At 45.2% G+C, this 25,545-nt stretch overlaps 1 protein-coding gene across 1 annotated transcript in view; it reads right to left on the bottom strand.

Moving 5' to 3' along the window:
• The window catches only part of ROR1 (receptor tyrosine kinase like orphan receptor 1), a 158,787-nt gene that overhangs the window by 28,280 nt on the left and 104,962 nt on the right, over window positions 1–25,545 (bottom strand). The window contains exons 2-4 of the mRNA XM_053985499.1: window positions 25,122–25,193; window positions 12,494–12,781; window positions 11,041–11,071 (exon numbers count right to left, since the gene is read on the bottom strand). Coding sequence (XP_053841474.1) covers window positions 11,041–11,071; window positions 12,494–12,781; window positions 25,122–25,193 — 391 coding nt within the window. The remainder of the gene's footprint in view (window positions 1–11,040; window positions 11,072–12,493; window positions 12,782–25,121; window positions 25,194–25,545) is intronic.

Genomic DNA, 25,545 nt, shown 5'->3' with positions numbered 1-25,545 from the left:
ATAATAATAATAATATTATCCCCACTTTTTGTTCTCCTGAATAATTCCTACCACAAGCAACCGGAGCTTTCACTACTGCAATGTTTGAACTTCAAACACTGAAATTCATCTTCGTTCATTCTCCAGCCCACGGGAAGTGAGGCTGGCAGATAAACCAAAAACCTGCTGGAAGCTGTGCCCAGGGCTGAGCTCTGGTTCTGCTGAAGCTCCAGCAGATCCCTCAGTGCTCCTCCTTTCCCTGGCTCCCCATCAACACAAAACCAAAGGAGCAGGAGAGGATTTGCTTAAGGAATATCAGCAACAGCTGGGCACTGAAGTAAAAGCACAAAAAGAGACAGAGATTGAGATTTGCCCACTGAGATTTTACTGCTGGCTGGTGTGAGGGGTTTTACTGTGACCACAGAAACATTATAGGCCTTTAAATGGGATTTCCCTCATAATTAAAGGCCTTATGGCCCAGGGGAACCTCGGAGATGCCCTCAGATATTATATGAAAGTGGGTTCTGAAATGTGTGAGAAGTTCTTTATTCCTCCCTTCCACCCAGCCACTCCCAGGGAAGTCCCAGAGCAGCATTTGGTCACCAGACACTGCAGGGTTTGAAGCAAAACAAGGACTTTGAAAGCCACTTGTTCCACCTGAGAAATGCTCCATTTTCTCTTCCAGAAAATCGGAATTCAGTCACAATTTCATGTGTCAGTTTTCTGACTCAGTTACACTGAACTCACGACAGCCACACACCACTTTACACCATTTTACACCCAGGTTATAGAATTATTTCCCTTCTTCCCTCCTCCCTTTCCACTCTTCCCCAGGACTAAAACACTGGGCAATAGAGGCAGTGGGGACCAGAAAAACTCAAATTATCTGTTCTCCTGCAGCATTGAATCCTTGGAATGACTCTGAACCCACCACAGGCTGGTGGGGAGGGAACTCAAGGACCTTGGTTTCAAATAATTTAACTTTTTGTTGCAGTTTATTTTTTAACTGCATAAGGTAGACCAGCAAACGCCCAAAACAGAATAGAAAGCTCCCAAAGCCTGGGACTGAGGTGTGTTTTCCATTTTAAAATACAATCTTTGTCCCCCAAACAACACTTCCCACCTCTGTTTTAGCAGCCCTGCAGTGACAGGCCTCTGAAGAAGGAACTGGGTTGGATTTACACATCAAACAACAGATGAGCAATTTTCCTGTGTTGCCTCAAGCATAACAAAAATCAGGTCTAATCTCACATGAATTAGAGACTCTCTAAAACATGGTTTTTTATGAGTCCTCTTTGAGCACACAACACACATTCAGGCCAAGTCCTTCCAAAGCCAGGCTCTGCTGAGCCAGGACTGAAAGCTGACCCAGGCCAGGATGGCTGAAATCCATTGTCAGATCTTTCCTCACAGCCTTCAGGCTCAAAGAAATCCCTTTAAGCCACTTAAAATGTCCTTCTGATTAGAGCAAAACGAGATTTTTTTTTTTTTTTTTTTTGATTAAAAGTGTCTTAAAGAGCAAACCCCACGTCCTGAGCACTGGAATGCTTCACAAAAACCCAGTGGTTTGGCCCCAGGTGCTGCTGCAAGCTTTCAGCAGCTCCACTGAAGGGATTTTGGGGTTGGATTCAAAAGAGCTGTTACCTGGAATGACCACATGAAATCTGGGAAAAGCAGATTATACCTCTGCTCTGAAGCACTGCCAGCATCTCCCTCCTCTCTGCTGGGTGAGGGGCTGTGCAACTTTTATTTTAATATAATAAAAGATATATTATTTATAAAAAATATACTATTTATTATAATATATACTATATATTAGTATATATATTACTATAAATATATTATATTATGTATAATAAATATATACAATTTATACTATATCTTTATGATATAATAAAAACACAGTTTGCTTTTATTAATGAATAATAACGATTATATTACTAGTAATTATATCTATTATTAATAAATAATAAAAGCAACGTTTGGGAGCTCAGAATGTTTAATCAAACCCAATAGTTTTGTTTCCAAGCAGGCTTAGCTGCAGCCTTAATGTGGAGTTTAGGGACAGAGCTCCCCTGTCCTGGGGGATGAATTCCAACCCACACAAAAAGGGTGACACCCAGGAAAAAGGGTGACATCAAAGCATTAATGAGTGTTGGGTTTGATTTTTTTTTTTTCTTGTTATGATTAAATGTGTGAGATGGTATTTTTGTTTGGACTTAGATGTTTATTTGTTTTTATTTATATTACAGTTTTATAAACGGTGAGTTTTCTATATTAATCAACTAAAAATGGAGCTGTGTTTCTTTCTTTTTAAGGCTTTTAAAGGATAAAGTGTTTAATTAAGAAATTATACTTAAATTGTTTTTATTTTTAACTTAATAACTAATTACTTGTGGTTTGTAATGTGGACTTTTTTATTAAATTATACAATATTACTTAAACTTGTGGAGAAGAAGGATTAGCTTCTGTTCTAAAACTTTCATTTTGTTTTGCATATATTATTATATTTTAAAACTTTAAGTTTTCTACTACGTGATATTACACGTTTCTATTTAAACGACACACTTCTAATTTTAGTTTTATTACTTAATTTTGGAAGCTTTCTTTAAGGTTTTAGGCTAAATGCAGTGTTAGTGTTAGTACAGAAAGTCGGAAATTCTCAGTAACCAGGGTTCCAACAAATGGCAACAATATTTGGCAGGTTGGGCCGTTTGGTTTAACTCACAAGACTGGGTTTATTGTTAGTTAGACCCAGACTGCCAGCTGGGCTTAATGATATTTATTATTTTTTACAACAGTTGAAGAATATCTCCATGAACACAAGGGCCTGGAGGAAATGATCAGCAGAAGTAATGCAACTTTCCAGCCTTTCCTGATTTATTTTTTTTTTTTGCCTTTCTCTTGTCAAAAACTTCAAAATGATCCTCACTTTGCTCCTTTTTAAATCAGTCAGGAAAACAGGCAGAGAGTCTGTAACTCAGGGTCAAATCCTGTCATCACAGGATTTCTGCAGTGTTGTGCAAAGACCGAGAACTGAGATATCCAATTAGAGAAAGGAAAGTTTATCCTATATCTGTACCTTCCTTATCAGTCCCCTTGGAATCACAGATTTATAAAGGTTGGCAAAAATCTCCGAGTCCAATAAATAACCAGGACCCTGGGAGGGATTTGAGAATTTCCTGGATCCAGGCTTAAAAAAGGCAATAAGGTCTTGATATATATATATATAAATATGAATATAAATAAAGTCACTGATATATAAATAAAGGCAACAAAGATAGAATGACAGCACAAATGCCTCTTTCAGCGTTATCCTCACTCTCAGCTCACGTGGATCTGGCCACAAATCCCACATGCCAGGCCAGGGAATACTGACTGTGTGGAAGTCTGATGGAAATACAAACCCCAGACCCCTCAAACCCTGCCTGGAGCATTCCACAAGGGCCACTCCACCCCAAACATTTATTCCCATCTCCAGTTGCTATGGGTGACCCTGCACAGAAGGAAAACCAAGCCAGCTTTCAATGGCACATTTTCTCCCCTTTGTGCTCCCCGTGCCCCAGTTCTAACGCATTTCACTCCCTGCTTAAAAAAAATATTGACACCTCTGTAATTAATTTGTGTTCAGATAATGCAGCTCTGTCTCGTGGGCCTTTCCCCGGCGCCACGTGTGGGCAGGAGGGGTTTCTGTTTGCACTGCCCACAGATAAGGGAGCACTTCAGCTGGAATCTGCAGAAATACTTATCAGACACCCTTCCAGAAGTCAAAGGCACTTTCTAAGGTCAATCTTTCACCAAAATCCAGGCCAATTTCTTTTCTGTAGGTTTGCCACAGCGTAACAAAATACAATTTAAGGCTCCTGGTGGCAGAGAACCTGGCTGTTTGCAGCACTGCCCACATGAAGATCAGTGGGTGATGCAAGGCCACGGCAGACAGGAGCAGTTGGATTTTGGGAAGGAATTCCTGGCTGGGAGGGTGGGCAGGGGCTGGGATGGAATTCCCAGAGCAGCTGTGGCTGCCCCTGGATCCCTGGCAGTGCCCAAGGCCAGGCTGGAGCAGCCTGGGACAGTGGGGGGTGTCCCTGCCATGGCAGGGGTGGCACTGGGTGGGATTTAAGGGATTTTCCTGTCCAGCCCAGCCCACCCTGAATGAATGATTCCATTCTCTTTTCTGTCCTAGGCCAGTCCTGCAATAGTTTGGGCTGATCCCCCCAGACCAGGTGCCCAGTGGCCCTCCAGCTGCACCAGCTCCAGTTCAGGCCCCTCTAACACACCTTAAATCTTACTTTGGCTCAGCTTCCCACATGTCTGGCAGATAAGGGGAGGTGGAGAGGCAAAGGAGCCTGGGATTCCCAGATAAGGTGTATATTTAGCTACCTAAGTACCCTGAGGTGATAAAACACCCTGGAACAGGCCCTGGAGCCAATTCACTTCATACAAGACACGACTGTGCCTTCCCAAATTCTGTATTACATTTACCCAGAGGTTTTCAGTTCTTTTTGCTCACTCAGGAAAAACCAAGAGCACAACTCCCAAAAACCTGAGCACTCTCAGCAGCCACTTCAGTGTCCCCAGTGCCAGAGCAGAACAATCCAGAGGAAAGGTGAGACAGTGGTGATGCCTTGTGAGGGCTGCCCTAGAGCAGAGGCTGGGCAGAGTCACAGAATAAAGCAGGGATTCATTCAAAGGATCTCCTCCATGGATCCACCTTGGGCAGCACCAGAGCCCAGCCAGGGCTGCAGCCAAGAGGAACCAAAATGGTCCCAAAATGCACGAGCGCTCCCGGGGGCTCTCACTGGGATCAGCTCTGCTCCATTTGCACCTTGCAGTTCATTGTCCCATTCCAGCTTTAGCCCAGGCACTCCCATCCTGCTTGTTTTTCTCTCTCCAGCCCACGCTGTTTGTGCTCCTGGGCCTGAGATTTGGGTCATTTGTCCTTGGTGCCCAGCTGGAGCAGGAATTGTTTTGTGTCCCTGCTCTGTGCAGAGAGCTCAGCATCCCCTGATGTGAAGCCCAGACCCGCACACTAAAGCAGCTCAGAATGTGAAAATAGAAAAACCAAAACCTGAGGCATCAGTGGCACGAGAGATAAGTGTGCAGCAGATCAAAGAGCCCGTGGAGAGGACAAGGCCAGCTCTCCCCAGGAACATTCCCATTGCAGATAACCTGCCCGAGCCCCTGGCAAGCTGAGGGAGGATTATTTTCCCTGGGATGAAGTCATGCAGCAGGATGAACATGGTTTGTGTCAGCATCAGCCACTCAGGCTCCAACCTCGCACCATGTGGGGCTTCTTTTCCCCCAAAATGTATTGAAATTGGCCTCTGCATGGAATATCCCACTTCAGGGCTGTCTCAGATCCCACAGGGTTGTAGGAACGAGCTGCTGCACCAGCACACAGTGGGACTGTAAAAGATCCCTCAGCAAAACACCTGGGAATTGTGTCCAGGTTTCATTCAGAATTTCCATCACTGAACAGCAGGAGGGCGTTTCTGTGCCAGCCACAAAATGTGGGACAGGCTGGAATTCCTTGATTCCAGGAGTCAAAGCTGGCAGCCAGAGTGCAGGGACATCACTCCCAGGATGCTGCTGGAGCAGTGAATCTGTTCTGGCCTCTTGATTGGCATTTTTCCTTCTCTAAATTTTACCTTCTGTGGCCAAAAGAGGAAAGTCTCTGTGTTCCTCTTTGAAATCCACAATCACACACGCAGCTGGCCAAGCCTCACCTGGATGCTGGCCAGTGCTTACACATTTTCTTGTTGCTGGCACACAGAGCCACTGCACAAAAGATCTGTTTTACTAAAAAACCCAGATGTGTTTAGCTGAAAGGAAAAAAAAAAAAAAATAAGGAAAAAAAAAACTCAATCACTGAAAAAGATGGGAAAATCCAGGGGGGGTTTGTGGTTTCTCAAGCCTTGTGAGCTATTTATTTCTGGGAATCACAAACCCCATTTCATTTTATGAATCAGATGCTCCTTAAAATTACAGCCCTCTTGTCTCCTCTTTTCCCCTCTCCTCGTTCCCAGTGGTTAAATAAAGAACAAAACAATGCCATATTTAGGATATTTATATATAGAAGCAGCTCCATGAAGAACAAAAGGACTGTTCCAGAGGAATATTGGCACCAGCATGTACACATTCCACTTGGGAATACATCCCTGCCATGCACATCCAGGTTGAACCTCCTCAGAACATGCTCACAACACAATAAATAATAAATACACAGCATTTTCCTGCACTCTTCCCACTGGATTCCACTCCAGCAGGGTTTTTCCAGCTCATTTTTACACCAGCCCACGTAAACTGGCATTTTCCTTTTCTGTCTCACTGCAGCTCTTGTGGAAGTTCTTGCTCCACCACCTCTCATTTCAGTGGTTTGTGCCCAGGATTTCTCCTGCAGTGGGTGAAGTTTGGGATAAGCACAAAGCCAAGGCTCAGGGTAAGGGGAACAATGGAGAAGGAGACAAAAAGAACAGAAAGATTGGGCACAGAAGCATTTCCCAGGCCAAAGGATCTCTGTGGTTACATTAAATCCTCTCCTTTCCAGGACTCTGCTGTGCTCTGAGCTCGTTCTGTTCTGGTTCTGATCTCTGTAGCCACCCCTGAGGTGAAGGCACATTTCTGTGTCCTTAAGGGACCAACCTTGCCATGCATGAGGGATAAAAAGTGGCTTTCAAAGGGGATGTGGAGCACAGGAACTTCAAAAATGGTGTTAAAAATCTGAGATTTGGGGGAAATGTTGAGAAGCAATGGCTACAGTGCAAATTCCTGCTTTAGAGGAAGGTGTCCACGGCAGGGGGTTGGAATTAGGAAGGTTGGAAAAAGAAGAGAACTGCCCAGACTTGCATGTCATTGTGTAAATTAGGGAAAAATTCTGGGGAATAAAAGCTGTTGCTGTTTGACACCCCTTGAAAGGCACAGGGCAGCCAGGGTCGAAATGGGTCACTGGGACCAACCCTTCCAACCCAAACCCAGCTGGGATTCTGTGAGAAATCTGCGTGCACAGCACACTGCACAAATACAGCAGTGAAGCACCGAACCGCTGCCTTGGAGCTCTCCAGAATTACCCACTCAAGCCAGTTTGTGTTTGCACTCAGAAATCCCTGGCTGAAAGAAGGAGCTACATCAGCTGAGGGTGGCTTTTTGCAGCCAGAGCTGCCGGACCTCTCTGCCCCCCCCAGGCTGCTGGGGAGGTGCCCTTGGCACCATCCACGGCGTGGAAACGATTCCGGCAGCCGGAGAGCCTGGAGCGTTCTCCGGGGACACAGCCAGGGCTGGGACAGGGGCATGCACAGCCCTGAGCTGCCAGGGCACGGCCCTGCACCTGCAGCACCCAAAGATAGAATAATAGCATATATATGTCATTATTATATTTTCATATAGTATTTTAAATTGTATGTTTAAATTTTATATGTTCTTCTATATTATATTATATTATATAATATAATATTATATTATATTATATAATATTATATTATATTATATTATATTATATTATATTATATTATATTATATTATATTATATTATATTATATTATATTATATTATATTATATTATATTATATTATATCATATCATATTATATCATATTATACTATATCATATTATATCATATTATACTATATCATATTATATTATATCATATTATACTATATCATATTATATTATACTATACTATATCATATTATATTATATTATATTATATTATATTATATTATATTATATTATATTATATTATATTATAATATTATATTATATTATATTATATCATATCATATCATATCATATCATATTATATTGTACTATATCATATTATATTATACTATACTATATCATATTATATTATATTATATTATATTATATTATATTACATTACATTACATTATATTATATTACATTACATTACACTACATTATATTATATTACATTACATTACATTACATTACATTATATTACATTACATTACATTACATTACATTATATTACATTACATTACATTACATTACATTATATTATATTACATTCTATTATATATTTATATAAGATTTAAAGATTTTCCTATTATTTTAAATTATTTTTATCTTTTCTAGTCTATTTAATTCTAAATATTTTATGTTATATTTTATATTATTTTTCTAATTTTTATATGATATTTATTCTAAATATTTTACATTATAATTCCCTATTATATTATGTTCATATTATGTTTTATATTATTTTTATATTGTATTTTATATTGTATTTTATATTAGATTTTATATGATTTTAAAGTTATATTTTATATTATTTTTATATTGTATTTTCTATTATTTCTATATGATATTTTATATGATTTTAAAGTTATATTTTATATTATTTTTATATTGTATTTAATATTATTTCTATATTATATTTTATATAATTTTAAAGTTATATTTTATATTATTTTTATATTGTATTTTCTATTATTTTTATATTTTACAGCCGGTCCAGCGGGGCAGAGTTAAGGAGGGAGGTTCAGGGCAGGCAGTGCTGCCCACCCCAACTGCACCTTGCTTCACTCTGACTCCCAAATCTGACTTCTGGCTCTGACACAGCTCAGGGAAAGCAATATAATAATAGAAAAAATATATTCTTTTATACAAAAATAACACACAAGAATTACTGTTTTCCCCAGCTGCACCTTGCTTCACACTGACTCCCAAATCTGACTTCTGGCCCTGACACAGCTCAGGGAAAGCAATATAATAATATAAAAAATATATTCTTTTATACAAAAATATCAAAAATAACACACAAGAATTACTGTTTTCCCCAGCTGCACCTTGCTTCACACTGACTCCCAAATCTGACTTTTGGCTCTGACACAGCTCAGGGAAAGCAATATAATAATAGAAAAAATATATTCTTTTATACAAAAATATAAAAAATAACACACAAGAATTACTGTTTTATCCATCCCTTTCACAAAATCATCGTCTGCCGTTCCCATTCACACTTGGCCCATCTCTTTTTCTCCACCTATAGAGGGAAAAAGGGCTGAGTGTGTGGATATTTTTAAAAACAGGATCCTCAAATGAAATCTGTAAATGAACAGCACCTTCCACTCATGGGTGACTGATAAAGACATGGGAGCAGCAGGCCCAGGAAATTGCCATCAGGTTTTTTCCTGAATTTTCTGACCCAGCTTCCAGGCTATTCCCAAGGAAAGTGTTTCCCCGGAGGGAGGATGATGAGGGAGGACAGCCAGGTACTTCATCTCTCACCCTGCAGCTTGAAAACTGCCACAGATGGGCTTGGTTTGCACAGGGAAAAAAAAAAAAAAACAACCCAGAAAAATTAATTTCATAGCTACAAATTCATTTTTCAGCTTGTACAGGGAGAAGGGCACACGAGAGTCACACAGTCCAGTCCCCAGGATATTCTTTGCATGGAAGGAGCAGCAAACACAAAGATCCAGAATTCCAGGTAATTTCCCTCCTGCATTTCACAACATGCAACTGAAGCGTGATGAAATTTCTTTTTTGGTTACAAAAATCATAATTATTACAACTACAAAATCAACTATTAAAGAGAACATCTTCCTTTCTTTTCACCTTTTCACATCCTTTGTGTGTATTTTAGCTGGTTAAGTTGTGGTTTGGTTTTTTTTTTTTTTTTTTTTTGGAAAGGGAGCAAAAAAAACACCAAACCCCTTGCCAGAAAGAAAAAAATGGGAAAAAAGATTCCCAAATGTAGTTTGTTTTAAAAAGTGAGGCAATCCTGAGTGGCCCAGACAGTGAAATTCCAGCCCAGCTCTCTGTGCTCACACTGCTCCCACGTGGCTTCTGACCACCAAGGAGTTGTTTAACCCCACGAATTTCAGAAACCCCAAACTAGGCGGGAGCAGCGCAAAATCCCCATTTTCTCACCTCATTCATTAAGTCTCCAAATTGCTGGAGAGCCCAACATCCCCCAAATCCCACAGCAGCAGGAAAATTCCCTCCCCAGCACCCCACGGAATCACCGAACGGAGCTGCAGTGCCAGCAAGGAGCTCCCCTTCCAAAACAAACCCCAGGATTCCACAGCAGGCACCTCCACAACGGGAGGTAAAACCACATTTTAGGCTGTTCCATTAGAGGGCATCCTACAACATCCTTTTGTGGTCAGATGCTTCTCCTCGTTTATATCCTCTGCAATAATTCAGGGAAGATCTTCCATGAGGAGCCAGGAACTTTCACACCCCCCACACACACACAAGGTTTTTGCATCCCTTGTAATTGCATTCATTGCATTAACAGATGGATTTTCTGGTTTGGGTGGTTCTGTGTTTCCCTCCCCTCGCCAAGAGAGGTGGATTTTCAATATTTTTCCGCAATGTGAGATGTGAATAAGCACCACAAAACTGATTCCAAACCTCAGGACAGCCAGAGATCACGCTTGAGAACAATAAGGCACTGGAAGAGTGAGCAGGTTTGAGCAGGTATTTTGAAATTAGAGATACAAGTGAATATTCTCAAAAACTGCCCAAGACAGAAGCTTCACTGCCAAAATACAACGTGGGGAGTGCTCAGAGCCTGCAGCAGGAGCCAAACCTGGAGCTCCAGGACCCAGGGAGCTGTGGTACAAACAGCCCCTGCTCCCACCCACCTGCTCCATCTTTAAAAAAATCTTTAAAAAATCTTTTCAGGCAGTTTATTAATACAGGTACAGAGAGACAGACACAGTTTATGACCCTTAAAATCAGCAAGAAGCCCCTGGGTAGTAAAATCTGCTTGTAGCGATAAATATTTTCCAGATTGGGCTGTGACATGGATGAGGTACCTGTAGGTGCACTGAAATCACTTCACAGACTGAAGGCACCAGAGGATCCAAAGGTAATAATACTGGAAATTAAGAAGTCTGGGGTAAGAAATAGGAGTTGACACGATAACATGAAAATACCACTGCGAGACAGATAACTCGGTTACAATAAATTACCATCCTATCTGACTTAAAAAGCAGAATGGAAAAGTGCTCCTGTCACACCAAATGACAAATGAACTTCTGACTGCTGAAATGCAAGATTAATGAAGGCACGGAAGAGACATGAAAGGACTTACGAGGATCCTGGGCTTGCTGTTGGCGGGGGACCTGGAAAAGTGACAGAAGAAAAACAGCAGGATGAGTTACGGCGAGGTAGCAAGCAGGAAGCTTTTGAAAACCTTTTACAAGATAAAAGCACCGGTCTGTGGTGTTGGCTGTGGTTTATGGAGTTGAACAGAGGAGTGGCAGTCCCTCAGCACCAAAGACAAGCCTGTGTTGGCTGCAGAACATGACACGAGGACAATAAACAGGTGAGCAACTCACCCTCCTCTTGAAACTGCCGTAGGAGAACACCTAATGATTAATTTCTTATCAGAAATCAGAAAACATGGGAGATTTATGAAAAAAACTCATCACATCCATCATTCCTTGCGTGTTATTTGTCCAGCTCCAAAGAGGATTAACCAGGACTGTGTGCAAATATCTCCATCTCGGTGAATTATTTCCCCCTGAGAGTGGAGGAGGAGGGGGAGAAGACACACAAAACCTGTTTCTTGTTTGGAATCTTCTGAGTGGTAAGATCAGCTTTGAAGGCAGTTATCTCAATATAAACTTGGGAGAACGAGTGCTTATTTTCCCTGACAGGTATATATGTGTCTCATCTCAGCCCCTCAGCCTGCAGTGCCAGCTGAAGTTTCTCACTCACCAGACACAGAGGTCGCTCAGAATAAAGGAGTTTTATTCCTCTGGTCTGCATCTACCCGGGTTCCCCATTAATGGGGGCTCAGCCTGGAGAAAAGGAGGCTCAGGGGGGCCCTTGTGGCTCTGCACAACTCCTGACAGAAGGGGACAGCTGGGGGGGCCGGGCTCTGCTCCCAAGGAAGAGGAACAGGGCAAGAGGAAACAGCTTCAAGCTGTTCCAGGGGAGCTTTAGATTGGATACTGGGAAGATTTCTCCTCCAAAAGTGTTGGAACAGTCACAGTCAAGGCAGTCACCCTCGTTACAACTGTTCAAAAAACATGGATGTGGCACCTGGGACATGGTTTAATGGTGAACATGATAGTGGTGCTGGGTGCTGGTTGGACTTGATGATCTTGGAGGTCTTTTCCAAGCTGAATATTCCATGATTCCATGAAAATACAGCTGTTCTGACACTCCCATGGATCCAATTATTTAGGAAACCTGTGGATGGGGTTCAAAGGGCAGAGACCCTGTAGGACAGACAGCAGGGTGCAAGTCTCTCTCAGGGGTGTCCGATGGCTCCTCAGCTCCCCAGGACCATTTCTGCAAGCTCCATCCCAAGGCAGGTTTCTGCCCTGCCATCCTAACACCCTCCCCGGGAAGCCCATTTCGAGTCAGCTCACGCATCCCTGGGCTCTCTGCACAACCCGGGTTTAATAAACTTTAACAAACTTGGCTCTTCCAGCCTCAGCAATTCCACGAGGCCACCACGCCAGCGCACCGCTCTCCCCTGGATAAACACCTTCTCCTAAGCAAGAGCTGGGACGGTCTGGGAGGAGAAAACTCACCAAACTTGACAAAGAGCACGCCGGTGGTGGAAACAGTCCTCCTGCCGTTGGTGGCCACGCACTGGAAGTAGCCGGTGTCGGTGGTGTCCAGGTTGCGGATCCGCAGGCGGGAGCCGTAGGGGGTGGCTCGGAAGGAGATCCTGCGGGGCTCCTGCACCACGGGAGCGTCGTTCTTCAGCCACCTGACCGTGGGAGGGGGGTTCCCAGACACCTTGCAGTGCAGCTCTGCAGTCTGGCCCAGGGTGGTGGTGATGTTGTTCATGGGTTCGTCCAGCGTCAGGAAATAATCTGGGGTTGGAGAGAAAAGAAGGGGAATGAAGGACTCCAGAGCGGGGAATGTCACTGTGGAGAAAGCTCCTGCTTGTCTTTGGATGAGACACAAAGGAGGTGGATGGGAGGGTTCCCTCTGCTGTTTCAACATCTCCTCTTTGGCTTCATTTAGCACAGAATAAAAAAACCACTGCTGCTCTTTTTTCTTTTTCCTAATGGAAACACAGGAAAAACGTCTCAGCACTCCAGGTGCTCATTTTTGATGCTGACCTGCCTCTGCTCATGCCAGAATCCACCAAATGTAGGAATATATGAAAAGAATCATTCAGAAGTGCAAATCCTGTTACCCAGAGCAGCTGTGGCTGCCCCTGGATCCCTGGCAGTGCCCAAGGCCAGGCTGGACAGGGCTTGGAGCAGCCTGGGGCAGTGGCAGGTGTCCCTGCCCATGGCAGGGTGGCACTGGATGAGATTTAAGGTCTCTTCCAACCCAAACCAGGATTCTGTGATCCTGTCTCCAAGGCATTTTGAGTGACTCACTGAGCAGATAGCGTGTTGTCCATGATTTTGTAAGCATCAGCTGCAGAGATGAGGAATAAGGATCATATCTGGGAAAGGAGACTTTATTCTCATTCAGTATTCCCATGGCTAAGAGTACTGAAGATTGCCTCCAATCTGAAATAGGGCTCATGACTGAAAAATAAAATGAAATGACAATTACAAAGATGAATCTCTCCTAACCCACTCCTGAGCCCTGCCTTCTGTCAAGGGCTATTTCACTGGGCATCCCTCAGGAAGAGGCCCATTCCTCATTCACTGTATTCACCACTTCATCAATTCCTTTAGAGGCAGGGAGGGAGATGGGTTGGGGATGGGGAAGGGAATCCTCAGGCTCTCATCTCCATGTCAGAGGTTCCAACCTAACAGTGCTGTTTGTACCCAGAGCCACCATCAGCTGCTGGCTGTCCCAGCAGGGTGGCCAAGGAATGAGAAATCCCGACTGCATCTGGCCCCTGAACTCTCAGAGCCAAATCAGGAGGTCAAGAAAAGCCAGAATCAGTCAGAGACCTTGGAATCACAGAATTATTTGGGTTGGAAGGGACCTTGGAGTTCATCCAGTTCCACCCTTGCCACAGGCAGGGACACCTTCCACCATCCCAGGTTGCTCCAAGTCCTGTCCAGCCTGGCCTTGGACATTTCCATCCCCAAATCTGTGCTGTGCTGCTTGTGCTCCATCACTCTCAATTCCATCTGCAGTTCACTCCAGCAAGAAACCTTCCTAAAAGTGTGAAAAAACCCTCCAGCATGTTCCAAACTAGCTCAGCCACCCAACCTGCTTAAGTAAGCCACTTCCCTAATTATTCCTGTAATCTTGGCTTGCCCAGCTCCTCCCTTCATTATGGTTTGTGGAGAGCAGTATCTCTTGCCTTTGTTTTTAATCTGTTTAGCACACAACTTACCCTGTGTTTGCACAGCACTTTGAACAAAGCTCCCTGTCCTCACCTGGTCCCAGGAGCCATTTGGGACAAACATTTGGCACCGAGGCTCTGCCCACAGATTTTTATTTTTTTTTTTTCCCCACGTGTATTTTTTCAATTAAGTTCTAATGTGCAGGTGTGAAAACTGTGCTTCTCTCAGGGAGCAAGGGACAGGATGAGAGGGAACGGCCTCAAGTTGCACCAGGGGAGGTTAAGAATGGGTATCAGGGGAAAAAAACATCCTGGGAAGAGCTGTAAAGCATTTAAACAGGCTGCCCAGGGCAGTGGTGGAGTCACCATGCCTGGAAATGTTCAAAAAAACATGTGCAAGTGGCACTTGGGGACGTGGTTTAGTGGCGAACATGGTGCTGGTTTGACTTGGTGATCTTAAAGGCCTTTTCCAAGCTGAATATTCCATGATTCCATGAAAATACAGCTGTTCTGACACTCCCATGGATCCAATTATTTAGGAAACCTGTAGATGGGGTTCAAAGGGCAGAGACCCTGTAGGACAGACAGCAGGGTGCAAGTCTCTCTCAGGGGTGTCCGATGGCTCCTCAGCTGCCCAGGACCATTTCTGCAAGCTCCATCCCAAGGCAGGTTTCTGCCCTGCCATCCTAACACCCTCCCTGGGAAGCAGAGCTCCAGCCAGCTCTTGGATTCCTGGGCTCTCTGCACAACCTGGGTTTAATAAAGCCCCACTAATAGCCCGGGACCGGAGAACCGCAGTTAATTACCCAACGTAACGTTTCTGAACCGCAGCCATTTATGTAATTCCTGATAATGTTCCCTCAGCCATCTCCAGCCTCACAGGGAGAGAAACAGCCCTGGGATGGGCTGGCTGGCAAACAGCACAGTGAACAGCAGGTTTTAAAGGGCCTGAGGAACACAGGAGAGGCAAATAAAGGAGTGAGGATCTAGGGCAGGTTTCCAAAGGCTGGAAAAGGATTTTGAAGTATCAATAGAAATGGTAAGTCAGTGGAAAAAGTGTGGCTGCAACTTCTCTGTAAGTACCAACACAAGTTGGAGCTGCTGACTCCTCTGGTTGTTCTCCACCTTCCTCCAGGAGCTACTGCAGAAAGACTAAAACAAATTCATCTCCTAAATTCACCCTAGATTAGTCCTCAAATCCGTACATTTGGCATCTGAATCATACACCAGATCAAGCAGCTCACCTGAGATGAGATTTAAACAGGGTGGGTTTGAAGCCGCTGGGAGCTCTGGCAGATGTTTCTCACAGATAAAGCAGCTTTGGAATTGAAAATAAACTCCCCAAAAACGTTGGATTGCTGCTGAGGCACACAAAATGATGAGCATCCCTCCCCTGGCATGCACCAAACTCCTCCATTGCTGCCCTTGCCTGGGGTGGAAGGGATGCAGAGAAGCCCAGTTGTATTTTTATTGTCTCTCACCTTCCAAAGCCTATCAAAGGAGAAATTCTTCCCTGTGAGGTTGGAGAGGCCCTGGCATGGTTTTCCCAGAGAAGCTGTGGCTGCCCCTGGATCCTTGGAAGTGTCCAAGGCCAGGTTGGAGCACCCTGGGACAGTGGAAGGTGTCCCCTGGCAGGGGTGGAACGGGATGAACTTTAAGGTCCCTTCCAATCCAAACCATTTCACCATAATTCATGTGACCCTCTCCTGCCATCCAAGAGCCCTCCAGATGGAGTTGACTCCCTCTGACCTAAAGAACAATTTCTTAGAAAAAAAGGATGGGTTTTGTGTACTGGGAATGATCCAGTCTGGTGGCACTGGCCTTTGGAAAGTCTGAGTTTAATCCTGGCTCGGAGCAACCTTGGGTGAATCAGCTCAGTTGTGATTTTTAGAAGAGCCAAGGGGAAGTAGACACCCAAAGCCAATCAAAGCTCACATGGGATTTGTGCAACTAAGGCCTTTTAAAAACAGCCTTAAACCTTTTGGCTCGATGTCTCCAGCCATAAAGTGAGGATAATAATCCCTCTTACATCATGGGGAGGCTGCTATGTACATTAATGAGATAATGCTCATAAAGCACTTTGAAGGTGAAAAGTGCTATGCTGGGATAAGCACTGTTATTATATTTTAAGTTAAATCTCAGGGTTTCGAGCACAGAACAAAAGCCTGTCCATATTTTAGAGTAGCACTCTATAAAAACATTTGGGAAACGTTTTAATTTACAGAAGTACGGGAGAATAGCCTGAAAGAGTTCTAAATAAAATTTAGCCCACCTATAATTTAATAATAGTCAAACTGATTTTTTTTTAATTTGTAAAAACAATTTACTGCTGGGCCTAGACCCTGAATGCCAAGTTTCAGCCCACAGAGAGTTTTTTTTTTAATGGCTGAGTTATAAACCCTTGAAAAATGCTGACAGCCCCTTTACTAGAGCAGCACTAGCGGGTGCCCTATAATGAACTTTTAAATGACTTGAGATAATATCTGGAAAGCCAAGCCTGAAATACATTTCTGGGTTTGAGCCATTGCCAAGGCAAACACAACACATCATAAGTCATCCTCATGATCCTGAGCGCATAAATTGGAGACACTGCATATAAAACCCAAATATTGGGTATCCTTCAAGGCCAAACTTTGTGCTGGTTTGATGTTGCAGAACAGCAACAGCTGTGCAAGGACGGAACGTAGAGCGTTACGTGTCTCCAAAGAAGAAAAGTGTCTGTATTTCCACAGCTCTGCCCTGACATTGTTAAATAGGAGCCTGCCCGGTCCTAATAAATCCTCCTCTATTCTACTACTTTTAAGTGGAGCCCAGGTGGCTTTCAAAATAAAAGCTCGTCCCGGCCGGCCGAAGAACGTTAATCTGCTCTGTGACCACATGGCTGCTCTATCTTAAATTACCAAAGACACAGCTTAGAGCAGTAGCACCCTCTTGGCTTGCAGGAGGATTTTGCTGGCCACAGCGAGACCTTTCCCCCCCAGCACCGTGTGCGCTGCGTGTTTCTGATTTCACAAGGTGTTTAAAGCACGATGGGGACGCAGGATTAGACCCTGGAAGGGTCATTTTATGAGAAGAGTTGTTGTTTCATTTATCCTTCTCTCTCTGCTCTCTTCTGATCTTTCGGAATATTCAAAGAAAAGCTAAAATTGAAGTCTCTGCTCAAGCCGAAACCAGCTTTAATCCAGGTGCACAAGAAAGGCTGCTGAGCCAAGTTCCTTCCATTACAGATGGGGAACAACACAGTTCTCTGCAAACATCTCCAGACCTTCCCTCCAGCAGCTGTGGGGACACCTTTTCCAGCTGCTGGCCTGGAGAAGTTGTTTAATTCTGGACTTGAAGATTCAAACCTGCACTGCAGCACAGAAAGTAAGGAGTAAGGCTGGAGTAAGGCACTGGGACACCAACATTCCAGTGCTTATTGCATGTATGGAATGCTGGAATGGTTTGGGCTGGGAGGGACCTCAACCCTCAGCTCATTCCAAACCCTTCCACTAGACCAGGCTGATCAAGCCCCATCCCTGGATGTGTTTAAACAGCCTGGATGTGGCACTGGGTGCCAGGGTTTAGCTGAGGTGCTGGGGCTGGGTTGGACTCCATGATCTTGAAGGTCTCTTCCAACCCAGTGATTCTGGGAATTCTGTGGAACCTGGCCTTGAATTATGTTTGTGAACTGAAAGGTTTGGCAGCTCCCCGGTTCTTCGTCACTGCACACACTGGAAAAATGCCCAAAAGTGTCTCAGGGAAAGCTGCATTTCATTCATTCAGAGCCTTGGATCATCCACAAATCGTGTGGTGCCACACCTGGATGTGCTCCATACTCCCAAATCTCGGCACCGCCACCGAGCTCACACCGTTGGGAATCTTCCATATGGAATAATTGTCTTTGGAGAAGGTCAGCCACACAGAGTCCACCCAGACTGAAGATGCTGGAGGGGCTTGCTGGCTGCTCCATGAAGAGGAAGGAAGCAGCAGGATTTCTGATGGAAGCATGGCCATACACATCCCCTTGGAAAAAAGGATTCACCGTGGATTGCTGGATCTGCCCGTAACTCACAGAGGGAGACAATTCCCCGCGGGTCTGATCACCAGACCTTGTTATTAAAAGGGGTAAAAGGAAAACTCCCACTTGGAATTTCGCTTATTTTAAATGAGTAAACAAGAGGAATGACAGTGGGAGGGAAGAGATGCTGCACTCAAGTAATGATCTGGCAACTCTTGAAAAATATCAGGATTAAAGAAATCCAGGTAATCACGTGGGAATATCCAATGTCTGCAATCTTGGGACAAAGGAAACCTTCTGCTGCCTCAGCTTGCCCAGCTTTACTTCCAGTGGGTTTCCTCAGAGTTGAGCAAGAGTCAGTTTGGGATGCACATGGAAGTTCTGCCCTGGACTTTCCCTTCCCAGACTCCATCCAGAGGGTTCAGTGGCACCCAGGATAACGCCCTGACCTCAACCAGGCAGGGCACAGCTCGAGGCCTGACGGCTTTGCAGATCTCCACCTGTGACTGTCATTGGGATTCTCAGAATTAATTTTGATATTTTGGTAATTGGCAGCTGGGAGAAGCAGCTGGGCTTGTGGAGGGAAACCAGACTTCCAAAAAATTATCTGGAGCCTGAATCCCACTGCTTTTGGGTGGGAACTGGGCAACTCCCTACCCTGCATGAACTCTTGGATGCATTTGAGAGTTGCTTCTGCCCCTCCTTTCATCAGACAGCTCTGAGGTTTAAGGACAGATGTCTCAGAGGTCACTTTGAGGGGAAATGAAGCTTTTCTTTACTCAGGAACCAGTTTTATAGCCCAAGTAGGAAACCTCTACACTTTATCACCAAAAAGAAAAAAAAAAAGTGATTTGGAATAGGTAAACAAATGTCCACATCCAGCTATAAAGCTAACTACTGAAAACCATCAAGGGATTTTGTTGTCACTTTAGAAGCTGCTCTGCAGTAAAGAGCCACAAAGAAAAACTCAAGCATTAAAGGGAGGGTGTATGGAAAGGTATGTGCCTCAAGATTAATGCAGTGGAGTCAAAGAAAAGCTGTTATTTCTGACATCCTGACATAGCATCACTTTAGGATCTGGTTCTTATTAGCCCTTTCTGTGCCTCTTAAAGGTCTATTTTTTTTTTTCAACCAAAAATGTCAGGAAATTTGGAACAGAAACGTACAATAAAACACGTCCCTTGACCCTCTGATCTATCAATCTTTCAAATAAACAAAGATAGCTGGATGAGCCAGGAAAAGGTTATTATATATAGTTACCTTATGCATAATGGTCAATATTCACTGCACACACTCAGATTATATAAAAAATCTGCTGTAAGTGAAGCTTTTTGTGGAAGATTTTGCCATGAAAGCCCAAAGTGACTCAGGGTGGTTTCATTTTCAGGCTGTGTTCTGTGACCTTCAAATTTCACACCCTGTATTATTTATAAATGAGACATTCAAGAAACACAAATTCTCAAATAAAAACGTGCGCTCCGTCAGTGGAAAAGCAAACAAAAGGAGCTAATGTACTGTGGCTAAAAAAATTTTCAAACAAAGTAGCAGCAATTTACTGCCCTGCTACTAATGGGACCCCACAAATCGAATCAGAACCCCGAGCCCCATCAGGGGAGCTTGATTTACCCCATATCCCCCAGATAATAAAGGAAAATAGAAAGGTAAATTGTGCATGAATGTGAAAGCTGTAATTCTTCCCCTTTCAGCACAAGGATCAAATTCGCATCCAGTGATTTCAAAGGAGAATCTGGAATCTCTAAAGGACTGGGGCCAAAGGCAGGAGGCCTCGACCCACCTGGTTTTCCCCACGTTTGCTTGTGTTTATGTTTGGGATGTAGTTTGCCTGAGAGTCAAATCCTCCCTGGGAGATCACCGAGATCTTCCCTCAAAGAACTCCCAGCCAGGTCCTTTCCCTGCCTGCCAAGGTGGCAGCTTCAGCCTGGATTTTTCAGTGAGGGAGAGCCAAAGGCTCCCTGAGCTGGCTGCACCCCTGATGTCCTGCAGACCCTCCTGTCTGCATTTCCCTGCTGCTGTGCTGGAGCTGCTCTCCAGCCCTTCCAGGGAATGTTCTGCCCACACCAGGATCTCCAGGAAGTTCAGGGCACGCAGTCCCAAATGCTGCAGCTCTCCCACCCCTTGTTTGGACCCTCCACGCTCATTTTGGACTGTGCATCCCCAGATCACTGATATCAAGAGATCCTTGATATGCCTTTGAATGTTAAGGATAAATCCCAGCTGGATCTTCCACTGTCAAATCCTGACTCCTGCTGCCAAGCTCTCCAAGGAATGTTTGTTGCAGGCACTGGGAAATGCTGTGCCCCACAGAGGCTGTGGGGGGCTCAAAGCCTGGGCCTGGGATCTTGGATGTCTGGAAATGGAAACGGTTCCCAAGCTCCAAGGCTTTGCCAGAGCTGATAGGCCAAGAAAGGAAAAGGAAAATAGGCAAAAACTCATAGCAGCGGTTTTCTTTGGAAGTTGAAGGACCAAGGGAAGAGATCTTGTGAGGAGGAGGAGGAACCAACAAAAGAAATGAGCTGCAGCCCTGCCCCAGTGCCCTCAGCCGCAGCCAGGACACATCCCTGTGCCTCTGGAGGAGGCTGCAGGTGGCAGTGGGGGCACTGGGAGCCAGGACACATCCCTGTGCCTCTGGAGGAGGCTGCAGGTGGCAGTGGGGGCACTGGGAGCCAGGACACATCCCTGTGCCTCTGGAGGAGGCTGCAGGTGGCAGTGGGGGCACTGGGAGGACCCATTCCAGGGCAGCTGCATCATTCTCTTATCAGCCCTGCAGAATGAACGGCCACTGAAGCCGAGTCCCACTCACAGTTAAAATAATAATCCAAAGCTGACTCTTTCCTGGCAAGGACTCCAATATTATCTTTGCCTAAGGATGAAGAGATCCCAAACAATTCCTCCAGTGTAGCAGATGTAAATAGGCTCTCCTTCCAATTCAGGCCTATTTCTTTGTAAATAAACTGACATGGGATGGAAGGAAGAAGGAAAAACCTCTCCTTCCATGATCTGTTCTGTGGGACAGGAGCAGCTGAATGGAGGGCTCTTCACCTTTCTAAAGAAGGAAGAGAAGATGGGAAACTGGGAGCTTTCCCAAACAAAGAGCTGGAGCAGGAGCTGGTGGTCAGAGGGGACAGAAGGGGAGGCAATGCACAGGGAAGGAGAAATCCAAGGAGAAACCCCCGTGCCACACCCTGGGGCTGTGCAGGAGCACACACGGATGAGGCTTTTCCCAACCTCCTGGAGCGATGAACCACAGTCCCATGGGAGATCTCCCACCTGGGGTGCTCCAGGCTCTCCCCACCAAAGGGAATCTCAAAAAACTTGGGAATGAAAAGCTCCACGTGCTGCCACCAGCCCCATGGAACGGGGCTTTTCCTACCACCACAGCCCCCTTTTTTCCCCTCAACTTCACTTATTTCTTCTTATAGAATTAAATATTTATAGGATCATATTTTCATTTCTCTTTCTCCCTCGTGGCATTCCCTCTGCACACCATGGTTTACCAGTAGAGAAAGAGAGAGAAATGCTTATAGCTAAATCTCCCCCTTTTAAAAAGTGATTATTTTTTATTTTTTATGCCCGGTTTGTTTGTTTTTTTAAGGTTTTGGTGAGAAACCACCTCCTCCCTCCCATCAATCGTTGCTTTCAACAGCTCTTCACGGGTGGCTGCGTCTCTTTTAAATTCATTTCCTGCTAAAAAGAATAAACAGGCAACTGTTTAATGCTGTCGATTTAGCTTATTTAATAGAAATTGAAACCTGAATAGGGCTCAGTTGTAAGATAATCACTGCAGAACTCACCCGGCGAGGGAAAGCACCAAATTAAGTCATTATTTTAAAATGCAGAATATTATTATGAAGCTGTTCCTCCTTCCCCAGCACGGGGCACACACTGGAGGAGGAGATGCTCGTTTGCAAAAGGCAGCAGGTAGAGTTGGAGCCACTTAGAGCGGGCAGGGATTTAATTGGGAAATCTGCTTGGAAACCACTTTCATGTGGTGAACTTAACAGGCTTTAAAATGAGTTTTACTGCAACGCCGGCACCTCCTGGAAGACAAGTGGGTTTTGACTCCTTGGGTTGGAAATGCAAGGTGTGGGTGGGGATGTGTATCCTATTTCCACCTGTCAGAGCTGGGGCAGCTCTCTGCTGTTCATGGGGCAGTTTTCTTTATCTCTGCCACAGCCCATCCTCCCTCCAGGAGATCTCTTCTGTTCATGGGCCATTAATTATTAATTATCTCCTGTTCATGGCCACTGAGTGTCCCTGCACGGCTGAGAAAATTCCATCATCCCATGGGGAGATGCTCCAGGGGGAGGAGCCAAGCATTCCTACCTGGATACAATCTGAGATTTTGGGACACCACAGCAGCCTTTGCCCACTGCATTCCCAGAGGAGCAGCTTTCTGTCCCACTGCATTCCCAGAGGAGCAGCTTTCTGCCCCACTGCATTCCCAGAGGAGCAGCTTTCTGTCCCACTGCATTCCCAGAGGAGCAGCTTTCTTCCCCACTGCATTCCCAGAGGAGCAGCTTTCTGCCCCACTGCATTCCCAGAGGAGCAGCTTTCTGCCCCACTGCATTCCCAGAGGAGCAGCTTTCTGTCCCACTGCATTCCCAGAGGAGCAGCTTTCTGCCCCACTGCATTCCCAGAGGAAGCCCAGGCCCATCTCCAGCAGCCCTGGAGCTCCAGAGGAAAACTCCAGCCTTGTCCAGGATCCTGCTCCAGCAGAAGCACAGCTGGCACTGCAGGAGGGCTGAGCCCCCATGGAATGGCACTGCTGCCACCTCCCTGACCCACAGGGGGTCAGGGCATTTCTGACTCTGGCAGGGTTGGTTTTCCTTTTTGTACTATTGCGTTTGTATTTTTAATTTCCCTGGTAAAGAACTGTTATTCCTGCTCCCACATCTTTGCCTGAGAGCCCCTTAATTTCAAAATCATAACAATTCAGAGGGAGGGGGTTTGCATTTTCCATTTCACAGAAGCTCCTGCCTTCCTTAGCGGACACCTGTCCAAACCAAGACACTCCTTGAGATGCAAAACAAATGGGAACTGAGCCTCATTTTCTCCTCGGAGGTTTCCACTGCCCAGCCCAGCGTGTGCTCGGCTTGATCCAAGCTGGAGTTTCAGGGCTTGGAGGGAAGCAGCAGCTCCCACATGAAAGCCCAGGTGAGACAAGACAAAACCTGCGTGCCTCTGCTGGCAGGAGCCCCGGGAGAAGCCGCCCCTCTGACGAAGCTTTTCGGGCACAAACGCTTTGTTTTAATCCCGTATGTAAATCCGAGTTTAGGCGTGGCAGCTGCCAGCGCTCTAAATGCTAACGAGCCGCAGCAAAGGGGCCGGTAATCCCCCAGGAATGCGGGACTCAGCCCAAGCTGCTAATTGCGGCATTCCAGGTGGATTAGAAGCCGGGAACTTCGTTTTATACCTGCTCCTGACAATATCTCCGGCTCAGCAACAGGTGCCACGGAGGTACCGTGGGGAGATGGTTCAATCACAGAGTGCTTGGACTCTCCCAAGTCAAAGTTTTGCCTTCTCTGGCATTTCCAAACTTCTGAGTTTTATTTTCTAGGCCGCTTCATTATTTCCTGCTTTCTGAAAAACCAAAAAAACTGCCAAACAGGGAAGAAACATGGAAAGAGAGGAGGTTCAGATGGGATATCAGGATGAAATCCTTCCCTGTGAGGGTGAAGCCCTGGCACAGGGTGCCCAGAGCAGCTGTGGCTGCCCCTGGATCCCTGGCAGTGCCCAAGGCCAGGCTGGACGGGGTTTGGAGCAGCCTGGGACAGTGGGATGTGTCCCTGGGGTGGCACTGGGTGGGCTTTAAGGTCCCTCCCAAGCCAAAGCACGCTGTGATTCCATGCTCCTGCCTGGGGGAAGCACCACCTTCACTTCTCCCCAGCTCTGGGATGTTCTCTGAGCACAGCCCGGACCTGCCATGAGCACGTGGATGAATCCCTGCAGTGGGATAAGGACTCCATTCTGTCAACACCTCCCCTCAGCAATTTGCTGGGATTTGGGAATTCTCTGCTGAATGACCACAAGCTTTTCTCCCTTTCCCACCAGCAAGCACCAGCCCTTTGACTTTCATCTTCTCCACTGTGTCCTGGATCACCACAAAGTCCTGCTCCTTCCCTGCTGGGAAGGCAGATGTGAAAGAATCAACCCAAAGTACCCAGAATTACATATTCTCCTCATCCTTAAGCACAGAAAACTTATTTAGGCATAAACATCAAACATTACGAACACATGTTCAAAAAACAGTAACAAAACAAAGACAGAAACAGTTGGGAAAACCATCTGGGGTAGAACTCTGCTGTGGGAAATTTCCATCTCAGCAGTAAATGGCTGGCAAATGAAAAGTGATTGACAAATTGCACAGTGAGGGTGGCTAAGAGCATCCTCAAAGTTGCACAGGTTTGACTCAGGAGCTGCAGCCACTGCCTTGCAATGAGGGAATCTCAGCAATTTGCCTTAAATTAGCAGTGCTTAATTTACAAAATGAAGGAGAATGATAAATCTCTCATTTTTTTTACAATATATACCCCTTGGAGAGCTCCAAATTACACCTAATTACCACCTGCAAATGTATTTTGTATTATTAAAGCCTCAAAAGTTTGTAATAAAACACATCAGAGCAAACTGAGTGCTTGATGCTTGTGAATTTTGAGTTCAAATCCCAAGATCCACCAGGAAAAAACGTGTGACAGATCATCTTGAAATATTTTTGCCCTGTGGAACATTTTCTCGGTACAAGAAATGAACACAGCAATCTCCAGAAATCACAGAATCACACGGAATTAAATGTCAGAGGATCCCAAGGCAAATGAGGTTTATCTTGAATAGCCCCTGACCCCCTTTGTTTGCTGATTTGGTCAAGTCAATAAAAATGGAGATTTTAAAATCTGATTTCAGGTGGTTTTGGGGTTTTTTTCTGCCTGCTTACCTTTGTCTAATTCACTTGAGATGTTCCATGACGACGTGGGCATGAAATCAGCAACAACCGAGGAATTCACTCCTGGAAGGGGAAAAGACAAGAACCACAAGATGCTGTTAATCCATGGGTTCTGTATCATCAGGAATCAAGTTGCTGTCATAGGAATAAAATGATTTGATGCTCTGTGCTGGCAGGCTGAGCCATCTGGGCAGCAGAAGCAGCCAAGGGGGAAAAGGCAGAGGGCCAGGGCTGGAGTTGGTTTGGCAGTGCTGCTCACGGTGAGGCCTCGTGCTAATTAAGCAGCTGATGCCTTGTGAGGGCTGCCCTAGAGCAGAGGCTGGGCAGAGTCACAGAATAAAGCAGGGATTTATGGAAAGGATCTCCTCCATGGATCCACCTTGGGCAGCAGCAGAGCCCAGCCAGGGCTGCAGCC

Source organism: Vidua macroura, chromosome 9 (assembly GCF_024509145.1).
Source record: "Vidua macroura isolate BioBank_ID:100142 chromosome 9, ASM2450914v1, whole genome shotgun sequence".
In the NCBI taxonomy this organism is placed as follows: domain Eukaryota; kingdom Metazoa; phylum Chordata; class Aves; order Passeriformes; family Viduidae; genus Vidua; species Vidua macroura.
The sequence above is the reverse complement of the archived record's forward strand: the minus strand, read 5'-3'. Positions and strand labels throughout refer to the sequence as shown.